The sequence below is a fragment of the Garra rufa genome, chromosome 7 (assembly GCF_049309525.1).
Source record: "Garra rufa chromosome 7, GarRuf1.0, whole genome shotgun sequence".
NCBI classification, from domain to species: Eukaryota; Metazoa; Chordata; class Actinopteri; order Cypriniformes; family Cyprinidae; genus Garra; species Garra rufa.
Genome location: NC_133367.1, coordinates 41,598,628 through 41,613,277, shown reverse-complemented (window position 1 = coordinate 41,613,277; position 14,650 = coordinate 41,598,628). Strand labels below are relative to the sequence as shown.

Sequence of the window (14,650 nt, the reverse complement as noted above, 5' to 3'; positions counted from 1 at the left end):
GCTGTCCAGAAGAAGACAAATGTGCATTAATAAATAATAGACTGAAGTGTTCATAAAAACTTGCAAGCTTGTCGTCCTCTGAGATGACTTATGGAGTGTTCAAATCTGAGCCACATTCACTTCCGAAAGCCTCTTTTGGGTGTATTTTTTTTTTTTCTAGTGGCTAAATGACTTACTATGTTGTTGTTTTGCATAATAAACTTGATTGTTTGACTGTTTTATTATGTTTTAGATGACCTGGCTGCGAAGGCCAACATCATTATAGACCCAGCGGAGATCCAGGCCACATCCATGGATGATTTGGATGAAGATGAGGAAACTGGAGCTGCACAGGTATGTTAATGACTGTCAAATATCATTTCCACAGCATATTTGAACATCTAAAGTCATTTTTATATGTATTTGTAGCAGAGACGACTATAAAAGCATGCAAAATTAATATTCTGGGTTTAATACAGGTTTAGGTCAATCAAAACATTTGTGGAATAACAATTATTACAACTAAATAGGTAAGTAAATTAATATATAAGTAAGTAAATTAATTGTCTCTCTTTTTAATGCTTTTATTATTTTTATATCTAATAATTATGTAATATTAAAATAGGATTGTAATCATAATATTATGATTGTATTTGTAATTATTTGAATTAGTCATACATATCTATTATTACTTTTAAATATTAAATTTTTATACTATTATGTATGTATATGTACGTAATATCTTATAAAATCTTACTTTAAAAGATAATGGTAAAATTCAATAAATTATTTATATATAAATTAAACATAAATGACATAAACTTTACATATAATATTGTACACATTATTTAATCTAGTTAAATTTAATTATTTTAAATGTAAATCTAAATCATTATTACATCATACATATCGATGGAATATTATACTATAATTCCCATGTAATATAAAATAAATTACAGTTTTTAGTAAAATGTGCTTAAATGTGCAAAAGTAACATCCAATTAATTAAAAATTGTAAAATATAAATTATTTTATAATATAATAAATATAATTATCATGTATATTATTTAGAATTAAGTTGTTTTTTATGATATATATATATATATATATATATATATATATATATATATATATATATATATATATATATAATTTAATTTAATTATGATTTGAAATATAATTTAATTTAAAAAATAACTTAATACTATAATTTCCATGTAATATAAAATAAATGTTTTTAGTAAAATGTGCTTAAAGCAGTAAACATCCAATAAGTAAACATTTGTAAAAAAAAGAGGAATTTTTCTAAATTATTTTAAATGCAATTATTATTATTATTATTATTATTATTATATAGACTTAAGTTGTTTATTATTATAGACATATATATCATAATACATTTATTCTGTAAAATTGTTCAAATTGGTGAACATTCAATTAATGATACATTCTCAAATAAATGACAAATACAATTATTTTAAATGTAAATTATTATAATTCATCATTACTCATAAATTTGTCATAATGAAATACAAAATGTTTTAATGCAATACAAAATGTATTTATTTATTTGTGGTGAACATTCAATAAATGATACATTTTAAAATAAATGATAAATTATTCAGATTATTTAAAATTATTATGATTTATTCGAACTTAAAATGTGGGCACACACACACACATTTAATGTACATTTATTGTTTATTGTATTGGTATGACGACATAATGCCTAAAAAGCCTAAAGTGACCCTATAATCCTGACAAGAACAACTTTCTAGCTCAAATAAGACACAAATTGTAACAGAGTCATTCTTCTTAAGTTCACTTATAACATTACAAGCTTCACATTTGTTGTTAATTCCCCAAAAACTGGCCCCATTTACTTCCATTATGTGGCCCCATTTAGTTCCATTACAAGTGACCTTGATTTTGGCTTTAGCCGAATCTCATTGGGGACGTCTGGTGTAGAGCGCTTTGTTTAGTGGAGTTGATCTAGTTTTGGTGCTGAGGACGTTATCCTGAATGTCATGTAGCTGTGAATTAGACGCTGAAGATGAATGCTGTTGTATCTTTGGGAACAACAGAGACCGTCTGGTGCTGTGGCCATGGGTGGCGCTTTGGCCCGTCCCAGCTGGTTGAGTTCCCCGACGCTGGGCAGAGCCAACCGCTTCCTGAGCACTGCAGCCGTCAGCCTCATGACCCCTCGACGACCCCTCGCCCCGCCAGAGAAGGTCAAAATCCGGACCCTCGCCGTGGAGCAGAGAACAGAGGAAGACAGTGAGTCCAGCAAACTTAGTTTTGCTCTTATTTTACACAACAAGAACAATAATTTTCTATATATCATTTTTTTTTATTTTGAATGTTTAATTTGTCTGCACTATTTTAAATATTATTTAATGGTTGACTTCTTTAGGATGCTAAATTTATTTGTTTAGCAGATTCCCAACACCTGAAAAACCTTGAACCTTGAAACCTTTCCTTGAAACAAAATTTAGATATTTATTTGTTAGAAAGTGTGTTCCCCCTTATCCTAGAAAATGCAAATCCTATGAAAGCAATATTTAAAGCAGCAATTAAGAGGGCAAGAACTGAAATGAAGAGCTAAGGAACTTACTTACTTTCTTGCAGACTTAAGTTCCAACCCTGCTTCAACACACCTGTCTGTAATTAAGTAGCTCTGTACACCTCGATTAGATGATCCAGGTGTGTTGGATTAGGGTTGAAGCTGAACCTTGCAGTATGTTAGCTTTCCAGGAGCAGGGTTGGAGACTCCTGCTAAAGACGTTTGTTGAAACAGAATTGTACCACAAAACATGAAAAATTAGATACTGTTCGATTCAGCATGCCGTTCCATCCTAATGACACCAATCTTAAAATGCTCAAAATGGCTGACATAGGAAAATTTGGTATCATTTGATTCGATATGCTGCTCCAAATCTAGCATGATCACTCTTATGAGTTTTTGAACAAACTGTTCAGAAATTATAAACAAAAATGTCAATATTTGACCAGTAGGTGGTGCTGTGCTCTCAGGTCATACTGACGAACACATATACCAAGTTTGATCAGAATCCAGCGAAGCATTGCAGATATAATAGCCTCATGTCCATTTTTGCACAAACTTTCTCAAATTCTTTAACGCACTTTACGAAAATGGTTTGGTGTATTGACAAGCTTTTGATAATTTTTTGCCAGACTGCTCTGAAGATGATCTGAGCCAATTAAAAATTAAATAGTCCACGCTCAAAATGGCTGACATTGGAAAAATTGGTATCGTTTGATTTGATGTGCTGCTCTAATGATTTTTGGTAAAACTATTTAGAAATTATACACAAAAATTTCAGATTTTTATTTATTTTGACCAGTAGGTGGTGCTGTGCCGAAACTACTCATGTGCTCTCAGATCATACTTTACACATACCAAGTTTGGTCAGAATCCACTGAAGCATTGCAGATATTTAGTCCCATGTCGATTTTAGCACAAACTTTGTCAAATTCGTTAACACGCTTTACGAAAATGGTTTGGTATATCAAAGAGCTTTTGTCAAATTATTTTGCCAGAATGCTTTGAAGATGATCTGAGCCAAATTTCGTGAAAATTGGACAAACCATCTAGGATGAGTTTGAAAAAGTAGATTTTTCCGAAAATTTTAAATTGAGAAAAATCTTGACCAGTAGAATCTCACATTTTGGTATGCATTCGACTCTATGAGCCAAGGACTTTTTTTTTTCTTTAAAATTCACAAGATTAATCACAATACACCAAAGCGTTTGAAAAATGCAGCATTTTACTACCAAATTCGAAATGGTCCACACTAAAAATGTCTCACATAGGAAAATTTAGTATCGTTTGATTCGATATGCTGCTTCAAATCTAACAAGATCACTCTTATGATTTTTGGTCAAACTGTTTAGAAATGTTGTGCTGTTAAACAAAGTTAGGGTTCAAAAGTTATTAGCAGAAACATGAGTGCAAATTTAGCCTATTGTTGGCGCTAGAGAGTTTGAGTTAGAGACTCCAAATTTGCAGTGGTTAAGGATGATACTGTCCTCTATCTGTGTTCCAAATTTAATAACTTTCCCACAGACGGTTCTATAAAATTCACAAGATTCATAACAATATGCTAGAGCATTTTGAAAAATACAGTGTTCTACTACAAAAATTGCTTACAGTTCAAAACTTATTAGCCGAAATATAAGTGCAAATTTGGACTGTTGGTGGTGCTAGAGAGTTTGAGTTAGAGACTCCAAATGTACTGTTGTTAAGGTAAAGCTTTTGATAATCTTTTGCCAGAACAATGGACAAACTGTCTAAGATGAGTTTGAAAGAGTGGATATTTCAGAACATTCAAAATTGAGAAAAATCTTGCATGGTAGAATTTTAAGTTTTGGTATGTGTTAGACTCCGTATGAGCCAAGGAATCAGAGGGTGGAAAAATGCTTTTACACCTTACAGCTCAAAAGCTATTCGCAGAAACATGAGTGCTATTTTGGCCTTTTGGTGGTGCTAGAGAGTTTGAGTTAGAGACTCCAAATTTGCAGTGGTTAAGGAAGTTCCAAATTTAATAACTTTCCCACAGACAGTTCTATAAAATTCACAAGATTCATAACAATATGCTAGAGCATTGTGAAAAATACAGTGTTCTACTACAAAAATTGCTTACAGTTCAAAACGTTTTAGCAGACATATAAGTGCAAATTTGGACTGTTGGTGGCGCAAGAGAGTTTGTGTTAGAGACTCCGAATTTACTGTTGATAAGGATGATACTGTCCTCTCTATCTGTGTGCCAAATTTCATAACTTTCCCGCAAGCGGTTCTTTAAGAGTCTTAAGAATTATAACAAAAACAAAGCATTTTACTACAAAAATGTTGTGGTGCTTGTTATAACACATACCAAGTTTGGTCAGAATCCACTAAAGCATTGCAGATATTTAGTCTCTGGTCGATTTTAGCGTTGCAAAGCTATAGCCTCATGTCCACATTTGCACTTTTTTGCAACTTTGTCAAATTTGTCAACATGCTTTGCAAAAATGGTTTGGTAAAGCTTTTCATAATCTTTTGCCAGAACAATGGACAAACTGTCTAAGATGAGTTCTTAAAAAAGTGGATATTTCAGAAAATTCAAAATTGAGAAAAATCTTGCATGGTAGAATTTTAAGTTTTGGTATGTGTTTGACTCCGTATGAGCCAAGGAATCAGAGGGAGGAAAAAATGCTTTTACACCTTACAGCTCAAAAGCTATTATCAGTAATATTAGTGCAAATTTGGCCTGTTGGTGGCGCTAGAGAGTTTGAGTTAGAGACTCCAAATTTGCAGTGGTTAATGATAAGGCTGTCCTCTATCTGTGTGCCAAATTTCATAACTTTCCCTTCTATAAAATTCATAAGATTCATAACAATGCGCTAAAGCATTTAATAAATACATAATTTTACTAAAAATTTGAAGTGGTCCACACTCAAAATGACTGACATAGGAAAATGTGGTATCATGTTTTTATGAGTTTTGGTCAAACTGTTTAGAATATATACACAAAAATGTCAACTTTGTTCCAAATCTACTGAAGTGTTGCAAAAATATAGCCTCATGTCCATTTTTGCACAGGTTTTATACAATTTGTTAACATGCTTCACGAAAATGGTTTTGTATATTAAATAACAACTTTTTGGCAGTATTGTGTGAAGATGATCTGAGACAATTTTGGTGTAACTTGGACAAACCATCTAGAAGGAGTTTTACTTCTTAGTGTATTAATTGTTAATAAATTTATTCGAAGCAAAATGAGAGAATGCCTACTTAAAAAATGTTACTTACTTATGCTATTGACAAATACCTTTTTGTCTTGTTTTAAGCATCAATCTAACAAAACTGATTGGATTTTTGTGCTTTAAATGATGTAAAAATGCAAATCATGCAAAAGAAAAAAAAATACATGAAGGTATATTCAACGCAAACAATTGTTTTACTTCTTTTACTTTTATTTTCGAATAATTAAATTGATTTCCTCCCCCATTGACAGTGTTTTTGCTTGTTTTAATCAGAAATCGAATACATTTTCATGAGGTTTATGCTTTTAAAAAAAGTGTTTGCCAATGGGGTAAGAAAAATTTAATTCAAGATATTTTCAGAAAATATAAATACATATCTCCAGTAGTATAACTTAATATCGTAACCAAATACTGTATATGTTGTTTAAAAGGATGTTTTGATATTTTTTACAGGACAACATGACTTAAATACTGATCCAAAGAAGCAGCTTCAAAGGAAATCAGATGCAAACTAATTAGCTTAGCAGCGAGCGTCTTAGAAAAGGAAACAAATGAATCTACCGCTGAACTCTGGGGGAACATGACGCGTTTTTAACCTCTTTTCTTTCTCCCCATCTCCCCTCTGCCGTCTCCAGTCGAGGGAAGCCATGGTAACGATGGGCTGTTGCTGGGGCGACCGATAGAAGAGCCTGACCAGCCAATCACAGAGAAGTCCCTGCTGGAGATTCTGGATGGGGTTGTGATGATGTACAATCTGAGCGTTCATCAGCAGCTTGGCAAGGTACGGCTCTGAGAGACCTGCTCGCTGCCGCCCTGTGGGGCGCGTCACACTCAAACGGGTGGAGGAGACACGGGCCCGAGGTCCGAGCTGTGTTACTGACATCTGATGATGCTTGTCTTAATGGTTTTGCCTTTATGTCGCTCCAACGGGGTTGAGAGTGTCACACATCAATCGCATCTGAATTTGAAAGCATGTCTGAGAGGTTTAGGGCTTAGAAATTGCTTTATTTTACAGAAAAAATCTAAACATTTTCAGGTTATATTTCACCTCATAATCAAATGAAAGTAAGTATTTTTTTATGCAAATATACAATTATCACATTAGTTTACAATAACATACATCTCATATTTTTTCATATATTTCAATGACTTCATGCCAGAGAGAGCCCAATTCTTGATTTGAACCAAATTTAGTATTGTTTTCAAAGAATTTAAGTGGCTGATTATAGGGTTTTTATTTTTTTATTTTTTTTTGAAGATGCCCGACACTTGCAATATCTAAATCTCTCTCTCTCTCTCTCTCTCTCTCTCTCTCTCTCTCTCTCTCTCTCTCTCTCTCTCTCTCTCTCTCTCTCTCTCTCTCTCTCTCTCTCTCTCTCTCTCTCTCTCTCTCTCTCTATATATATATATATATATATATATATTTATATTTATATTTATATTTATATATTTATATAAAAATATTTGTTCGGGTCTACAGCATAATAATAATAATAATAATAATAATAAATATTATTATTATTATTATTATTATTATTATGTCACATTTTAATTGCTATAGTTTATTAATATTTTTTCAAGAAGCAAATATAAAACCTAAATTAATCATATGTTATCAGACAAATATTTTTTAATAACCTGTTGTTCAAAATGAAGCCAAATGAAAGAAAAAAGTCAGTTTATATTTAATGTCAGGAATATTATAAATTATCTATGAAATTGTGATTTGGTATATAAATTAATAAATAAATATATAAATAAATAATAATAATAATAATAATAACAATAATAATAATAATAAATAAATATTGAATATTGTAATTTTTAAATGCAAGATTTTTTCCATATTTATGCATATTTTAAAATTAAATGCAATATTAATTTATATAATACATTTGATATAATTGAATATAATTCTGTTTTTAAGCATTAAGCATAAAACAATTCACTTCAAAGATTCACTTTTCATTCATAAAGACGACATGTCTTTTAATGACGAAATGTCTTTTAACGGAAAACGTCTTTTTAAGATGAAAATGACATGAAATTACCCATATAACCAGAAGATGGCAGCAGATGATCAATCATTGGCTGCAGCTGCTATTTCAACTCCCTAGTTTTTTTCAAGACGTCTTGCTTTTCAATTTTTAAGAAATGACTAGTATGATAAATTGTAGTACTTTTACAACACTGAAGTATAGAGTATAGCAAGTGCAGAAAGTCATTGAAATAAATAAATAAGCTCAGACACAAACAGCCTATAAGGGTGAATTACTTAAATACTTACATATAGTTCACTACAAATTAAATAAGTTAAATATTAATGGTATAAGAATTAAATAATGCACTCAATATGAATCGATATGAATTTTTAAATATTTTATATAATTTATTAATTACATCTTTTAAGCTTTATCTTGAACTGTAAAAGCTATTAAATAGCCTATATTTAAACAACACAAACTTGTTAACTGCTGTAGTTTTGTTACTCTGAATTTAGTCTGAATCATTTAATGGCCTTTTTTTTTGACATCAGCTTGTCAGATGTTTTGTCCGGTTATTACTGTCAATCATAGCAATGACTGGCGTATTTAGCCGATTTACTCGCACATTTTTTTAAACCCGTGTTTGTCATTCTTGAAACGGTATACATGGACGTTTGGTCAAATAAAAGCCAAATAAAAATTAAAACTTCATAATATTAGCTTTCATTAATGTAATGCTAAATGTAAGTTCTTATTTATTAATTAAGTGCTATTTTTTATTTAATTAAGTTCTATAGATTAAAGATACTGTGATGTAAAATCATTATTAATCAGTGTATATTATCAGACAAATATTTTTAAATAACCTGCTTATTTATTACGAGGAATATAACACCTCTAAATTATTTTAAAACAAACAAAAATCTTAGATTAACTTGTACTGAGAAAGTTTCCAATAATTTGTATATTTTATACACTTATATACTCTATATATATATATATATATGTATATATGTATATATATGTGTATGTGTGTGTGTGTGTGTGTGTGTATAAATAAATAAATAAATATATAAATAAATAAATATATATATACACACAGTACAGACCAAAAGTTTGGACACACCTTTGAACCAAAGTTTTCTTTATTTTCATGACTATGAAAATTGTAGATTCACACTGAAGGCATCAAAACTGTGAATTAACACATGTGGAATTATATACATAACAAAAAAGTGTGAAACAACTGAAAATATGTCAAATTCTAGGTTCTTCAAAGTAGCCACCTTTTGCTTTGATTACTGCTTTGCACACTCTTGGCATTCTCTTGATGAGCTTCAAGAGGTAGTCACCTGAAATGGTTTTCACTTCACAGGTGTGCCCTGTCAGGTTAATAAGTGGGATTTCTTGCCTTATAAATGGGGTTGGGACCATCAGTTGTGTTGTGCAGATGTATATATAGTGTATATATATGTATAGTAAATAGGATTAAATATTTTATAGAATTAAATATAATTCCACATGTGTTAATTCATAGTTTTGATTCCTTCAGTGTGAATCTACAATTTTCATAGTCATGAAAATAACGAAAACTCTTTGAATGAGAAGGTGTGTCCAAACTTTTGGTCTGTACTGCATGTGTGTGTGTGTGTGTGTGTGTGTGTGTGTGTGTGTGTGTGTGTGTGTGTGTGTGTGTGTGTGTGTGTGTTTTATGCAAATTACACTGTTACAAAAATTTCAAGCATTTTGAAGTGTTGTTTCCTGGACAATTAAGACTCATTAAGCCAAATTTAATATTAAAACTTCATAAAAGTAGCTTTCAGCATCTTTGTGCTAAATATGAGTTTTTTCGTTTTTTCCCTTTGTATTCGAAAGTTAAATTAATCCTAGATATTTCTTTGTAAGCAACAAAAAAGTTCAGTCCTCATTCTTCATTTTACTCCTGAGTTTCTTCAAATTCACTCTCCTGGATTTGTTGAAAAACTCCTGTTTGATTTAGAGAGGGACTCGTCTCTGACAAACGCTTTTTGTCGACGTGTCGTTGCTTTCAACAGTGAGTCACTGCTGGGTAATACATGGACTCTGTCCTGCCAGCAGCGGTTTTAATGTTTCACTCTCTCAGCAGCGAGGAGAAAAGAGTCAAACAGAAAAACTGCGGCGCACTCGATGCTCGTGAAGTCTATATAATTCATGCTCTTCGTAAAGTGCTTCTCTCGGCGGAGTTCTGTAGCACATCAACCTTTGTCTCCCTGTGTGTGTCCTTACGCTTGAAGAAAAGGCGTTTCAATCATGGAGAGTGATTGCTTTCTGTAGTAGAGATTCTCGCTGTTTCTCTGCCTCTCAATGCTGAATTCCTATGCATATCTAGTCTTTTTATTTTTGCTTTCTGTTTCGGTCTAGATCATCCAAAAATGAAAGTCCTGTCATCATTTCCTCTTGTTCTGATCAAGCTTTGGCTGTTCCAGAAGAATATCTTTCTCCATTGGCCATTCAAATGTAGCCATGTATTATACACAGTGGGATTTGAGTTAAAATACTGTCTGTTTTTTTTCACGTAAACTGAAAATATAGCTTTGGAAGATTTGGAAATATAGTGCATGAGTCACATAGGCTGCTTTTATGTAGCTTTTTTTTTGGCTGCTTGACAGCTCCTTTTATTATATGTCTCAATCTCTCCATTGAGAGTACTGTAAATGATGACAGTTTTTCACTTTTAGGTGATCTTTTTCTTAAACACCGTTGTCTTGAGTGCTTTGTTTTATTCATACAGTTTTAATTAATCCTACCGGCGCTTTTGTTTCAGAAAATGGTTGTGAAGGGCCAATCAAATGCATTATTGAAATGGCTGAGAACTGACTGTCAGATTGTGAGCTGTGAGTAATTTATCAAACAAGCTGTCATTCATCAAAAGAAAAGTGTTACGTAACTATGGAAACGGTGCATCGTCTTGGCTCTATATTAATGGGATTACAACATCCGGCGTGATGCAAATAATCTATTAGAGAAAAGGATAACAGTGTCATTCAGAAAGGAAAATAGTATTATTTTTGCTCTTGCTTAATGGTGGGTGAATGTGTCAGTCATAAATATTTTCTGTTTTTGATTTTCAGTCTTTTCGCTTAATGCCAGACTGTAATTACCAAGAAGAAATCTGTAAACAAAGACTTATAAAATCGTAATTATGCTTTAATGAGTAATTTAGTTATCAGACACTCTAACATTTCAAAATAATCAGTTGTTAAAAATATTAAAACACACACACACACACACACACACACACACACACACACACACGCACGTTGGGTTTACATGTTTTATTGGGACATTTAATAGGCGTAATGGTTTTATACTGTACAAACTGTAGTTTCTATCGCCCTACACCTACCCTACACCTAAACCTAGCCCTCACAGGAGATTGTGCATACTTTTACTTCCTCAAAAAACTCATTGTGCATGATTTATAAGCCTGTTTCCTCATGGGGACCTGAGAAATGTCCCCACAAGGTCAAAATCTACTGGTATTCCTATCCTTATGGGGACATTTGGTCCCCACAACGTGATGAATACCAGGTACACACACACACACACACACACACACACACACACACACACACACACACACACAAATAAAATAAAATAAAATAAAATAAAATAAAGAAAACTAAAAAACGAAATGGAACAGAAAGCAAACCGAAACAGAACAATGAAAAAATAACAAGCAAAACGAAACAAAACAAAACACAAGCAAACAAACAAAAAATAAAATAAAAAAGAAAACAGATAAAAGCATGAAAACCAAAACCAAATAGAACAAAGCATAAAAAAACTGAACAAATAATAAAAAACAAGACATAAAAACAAACAAAAAAACTAAATAGGGCAAAGCATAAAAAACTGAAAAATGCATAAAAAATAAAATGAAACTGAATAAAGCATAAAAAGAAACTAAACCAAAACACAGCAAAGCATAAAAAAAAAACTGAGAAATACATAAAAAACTAAACTGAACAAAGCATAAAAACAACAAAGCATAAAAAAACAAAACAAAAGCAAAACAACAAATCATAAAAAACAGAACAAAGCATGAAAACAAACACAAAGCATAAAAACAAACACAACAAAAATAAAACAAAGCATAAAAAAACAGAACTTAACAAAGAATATAAACGAATAAACAAACAAAACAAGAAAGCACAAAAAACAAAACAGAAGAAAGAATAAAAACAAAACAGAGCAAAGCATAAGCAAACAAAAAGAGTGAAAACAAAACAGAAGAAAGAATAAAAACAAAACAGAGCAAAGCATAAGCAAACAAAAAGAGTGAAAACAAAACAGAAGAAAGAATAAAAACAAAACAGAGCAAAGCATAAGCAAACAAAAAGAGTGAAAACAAAACAGAAGAAAGAATAAAAACAAAACAGAGCAAAGCATAAGCAAACAAAAAGAGTGAAACATAACAGAACAGAATAAAAAAACAACAGAAAAAATCAGCTAAACAGAAAAGGCATAGAAACAAAAAAGGAATAAAAAACGCATACAAATCAAAAACTGAACAAAGCATAAACAAACAAAAAACAAAACAAAGCATAAACAAAACAGAATAATGCATAAAACAAAAAACAAAACAGAACAAAGTATAAACAAAAATCAAACTAAACAAGCATAAAACACAAAACAGCGCAAACTAAAAAAAACTAAACGCAAAAGCATCTAAACAGAAAAAAACTGAAAAATGCTTACAAATAAAAAACTAAACAGAGCAAAGCATAAACAAAAAACAAATCAACAAAACAAAAACAAAATTTAGCATTAAAAAAAACACAACAAAGCAACTAAACATAAAAATATAAACATGCAAAAAACAACAACAACGCATAAAAAACAGAAACATGCTTAAAAATAATAAAAACAAAACAGAACAAAGCGCATAGAAAAAGAAAACAGAACAGAATAAAAAACAACAGTACAAATCAACTAAACAGGAAAAAAACATAAACAAACTAAAAAAACAAAAACAAAACAGAGCATAAAAAAACAGAACAAAGCAAGTAAACAGAAAAAACATAAACAAACAAACAGAAAACAAAACAACAAAGCATAAAAACAAAACTAAAAAAATGCATAAAATTAAAAAAACAAAACAGAACAATTAATAAAAACAAGCAAAAAAAACAAACAAACAAACAAAACAACAAAGCATAAAAACAACACAGAGCAAAGCATATAAAAACAAAAACAAAACGGAACTAAGCATTAAAACAATGTCAGTGTTATTTTCTATTTAATGCATAGTATATTATTTTGCCACTTCTGGAGAAATAAAATGACTCCAAGATACCTTTTTTTGCCTAATTTCCAATCATGAGTGAATTGTAACACAATAATTGTTTTCTTTAACAGATAGGTTGCATTTTTAATGTATGCTTTTAATCACACATGTATCATTTTAATTACACAGACCACTTGCATTGAGGGTCTGACAGTTCTGTTTTAGTTCATAAAAATGATACCAGTCAACTGGTGAGTAACAGCAATTTATTTCTTTGTCAAAGCCGAGATTTATTGCCATTTGGTCCTTGTCCGAGTCCTCATTCTTGACCCTGTTAATTAGTCATTTAGCAAATCTTTTTCATCCAAAGTGATTTGCACAGCCAATGTCCCAGGAGTAACCTCAGGTTAAGTATCATCCTCACCCCTTGTGGGATTTGAACCTGCAACCTTTTGGTCACCAGCCAAAATCTTCAACCGCTAGGCTGCAGCAGCAAGAAGACAATTCTGCATTGCTTTGCACTTCAGTTTTCTAAAGTAATTAATCTCAAGGTTTCTTCCTCCAGGGAGTTTCTCAATGCCACTGCTGATGCGAATCACTGCACCAGTGGGGTTTGGAAGACGCTTTTCTTTGTTTCTGCTTTAGAACAATATTCATTTGTGAAAAGTGCCGTGCAAGTCAAATTTAATTAAAATTGAAAGGGATGGCACGGTAAGAGGAAGTAGTTGTTGATATTGATGTGATCCATCTGTGACGTACCGTGGCTTTGGAAGCGAATTGAAAGTGGCTCAGCTCACGCTGTGATTTCTCCCCAACGCTGTTGGATCCTGATGAGATTTACGCTGTAGCCTGTCAAGCAAAACTGTCTGATTTGACTTGCATGGATTTCGTAAAGGCTTTGTTAATTGGCTTGGCACTGTGCCATCAGGACTCTTGTCTTTATTATGGATATGCAGAAGAACTCAGCGACAACGTGAAGTGCCACCACCACACCTTGTCATTTCATTAAGTTGTAATGCATTTTTTATTTCCTCTGAGTTTGAGAGAACTGCATGACCATAATCCCAATATATAATCCGAGCCTTATATTTTGGGAGCAGCCTAAAGCGGTTTCGCAAATGGAAATGAGCTTAATACTGATATTTTTTTTTTTTCCTTTTCTTAAAGCTGGTAGCTTCCATCCAAAGCCGATGACACACCCTACATAAGTTTGTGAACTTAAAGGGACAGTTCACCCAAAAATGAATTTTCACGTTCCAAACCCGTAATGCCTTTGTTCATCTTCAGAACACGAATTAAGATATTTTTTTATGAAATCTAAGAGCTTTCTGACCCTGCATAGACAAAAAAAAAAGGATGTTAGTAAGGATGTTGTTAAAACAGTTCTTGTGACATCAGTATTTTTATAAAGCTACAAGAATAATATTTGTGCGCAAAGAAAACAAAAATAATGACTTTAGTCAGTCTTCCATGGGTGGTCACGACAGTACTATGACTGTTTAGCACAAACTGACTTTATTCAGTTTTTTGAGCAACAAAATCAGGTTTACTAACGTTTGCGAAGTTTGTGAAACAAAACAGAACAAAACATAAAAACAAACAAACAAAAAAACAAAAAGAGTAAAGCATAAACTGAAAATAGCATAAAACA

The 14,650-nt window shown here is 31.8% G+C and overlaps 1 protein-coding gene across 1 annotated transcript in view; it reads left to right on the top strand.

Annotated features, from left to right (window-relative positions):
• LOC141338169 (E3 ubiquitin-protein ligase RNF123-like) overlaps window positions 1–14,650 on the top strand; it is a 201,681-nt gene that overhangs the window by 33,524 nt on the left and 153,507 nt on the right. The window contains exons 17-19 of the mRNA XM_073843723.1: window positions 233–333; window positions 2,064–2,256; window positions 6,381–6,526. Coding sequence (XP_073699824.1) covers window positions 233–333; window positions 2,064–2,256; window positions 6,381–6,526 — 440 coding nt within the window. The remainder of the gene's footprint in view (window positions 1–232; window positions 334–2,063; window positions 2,257–6,380; window positions 6,527–14,650) is intronic.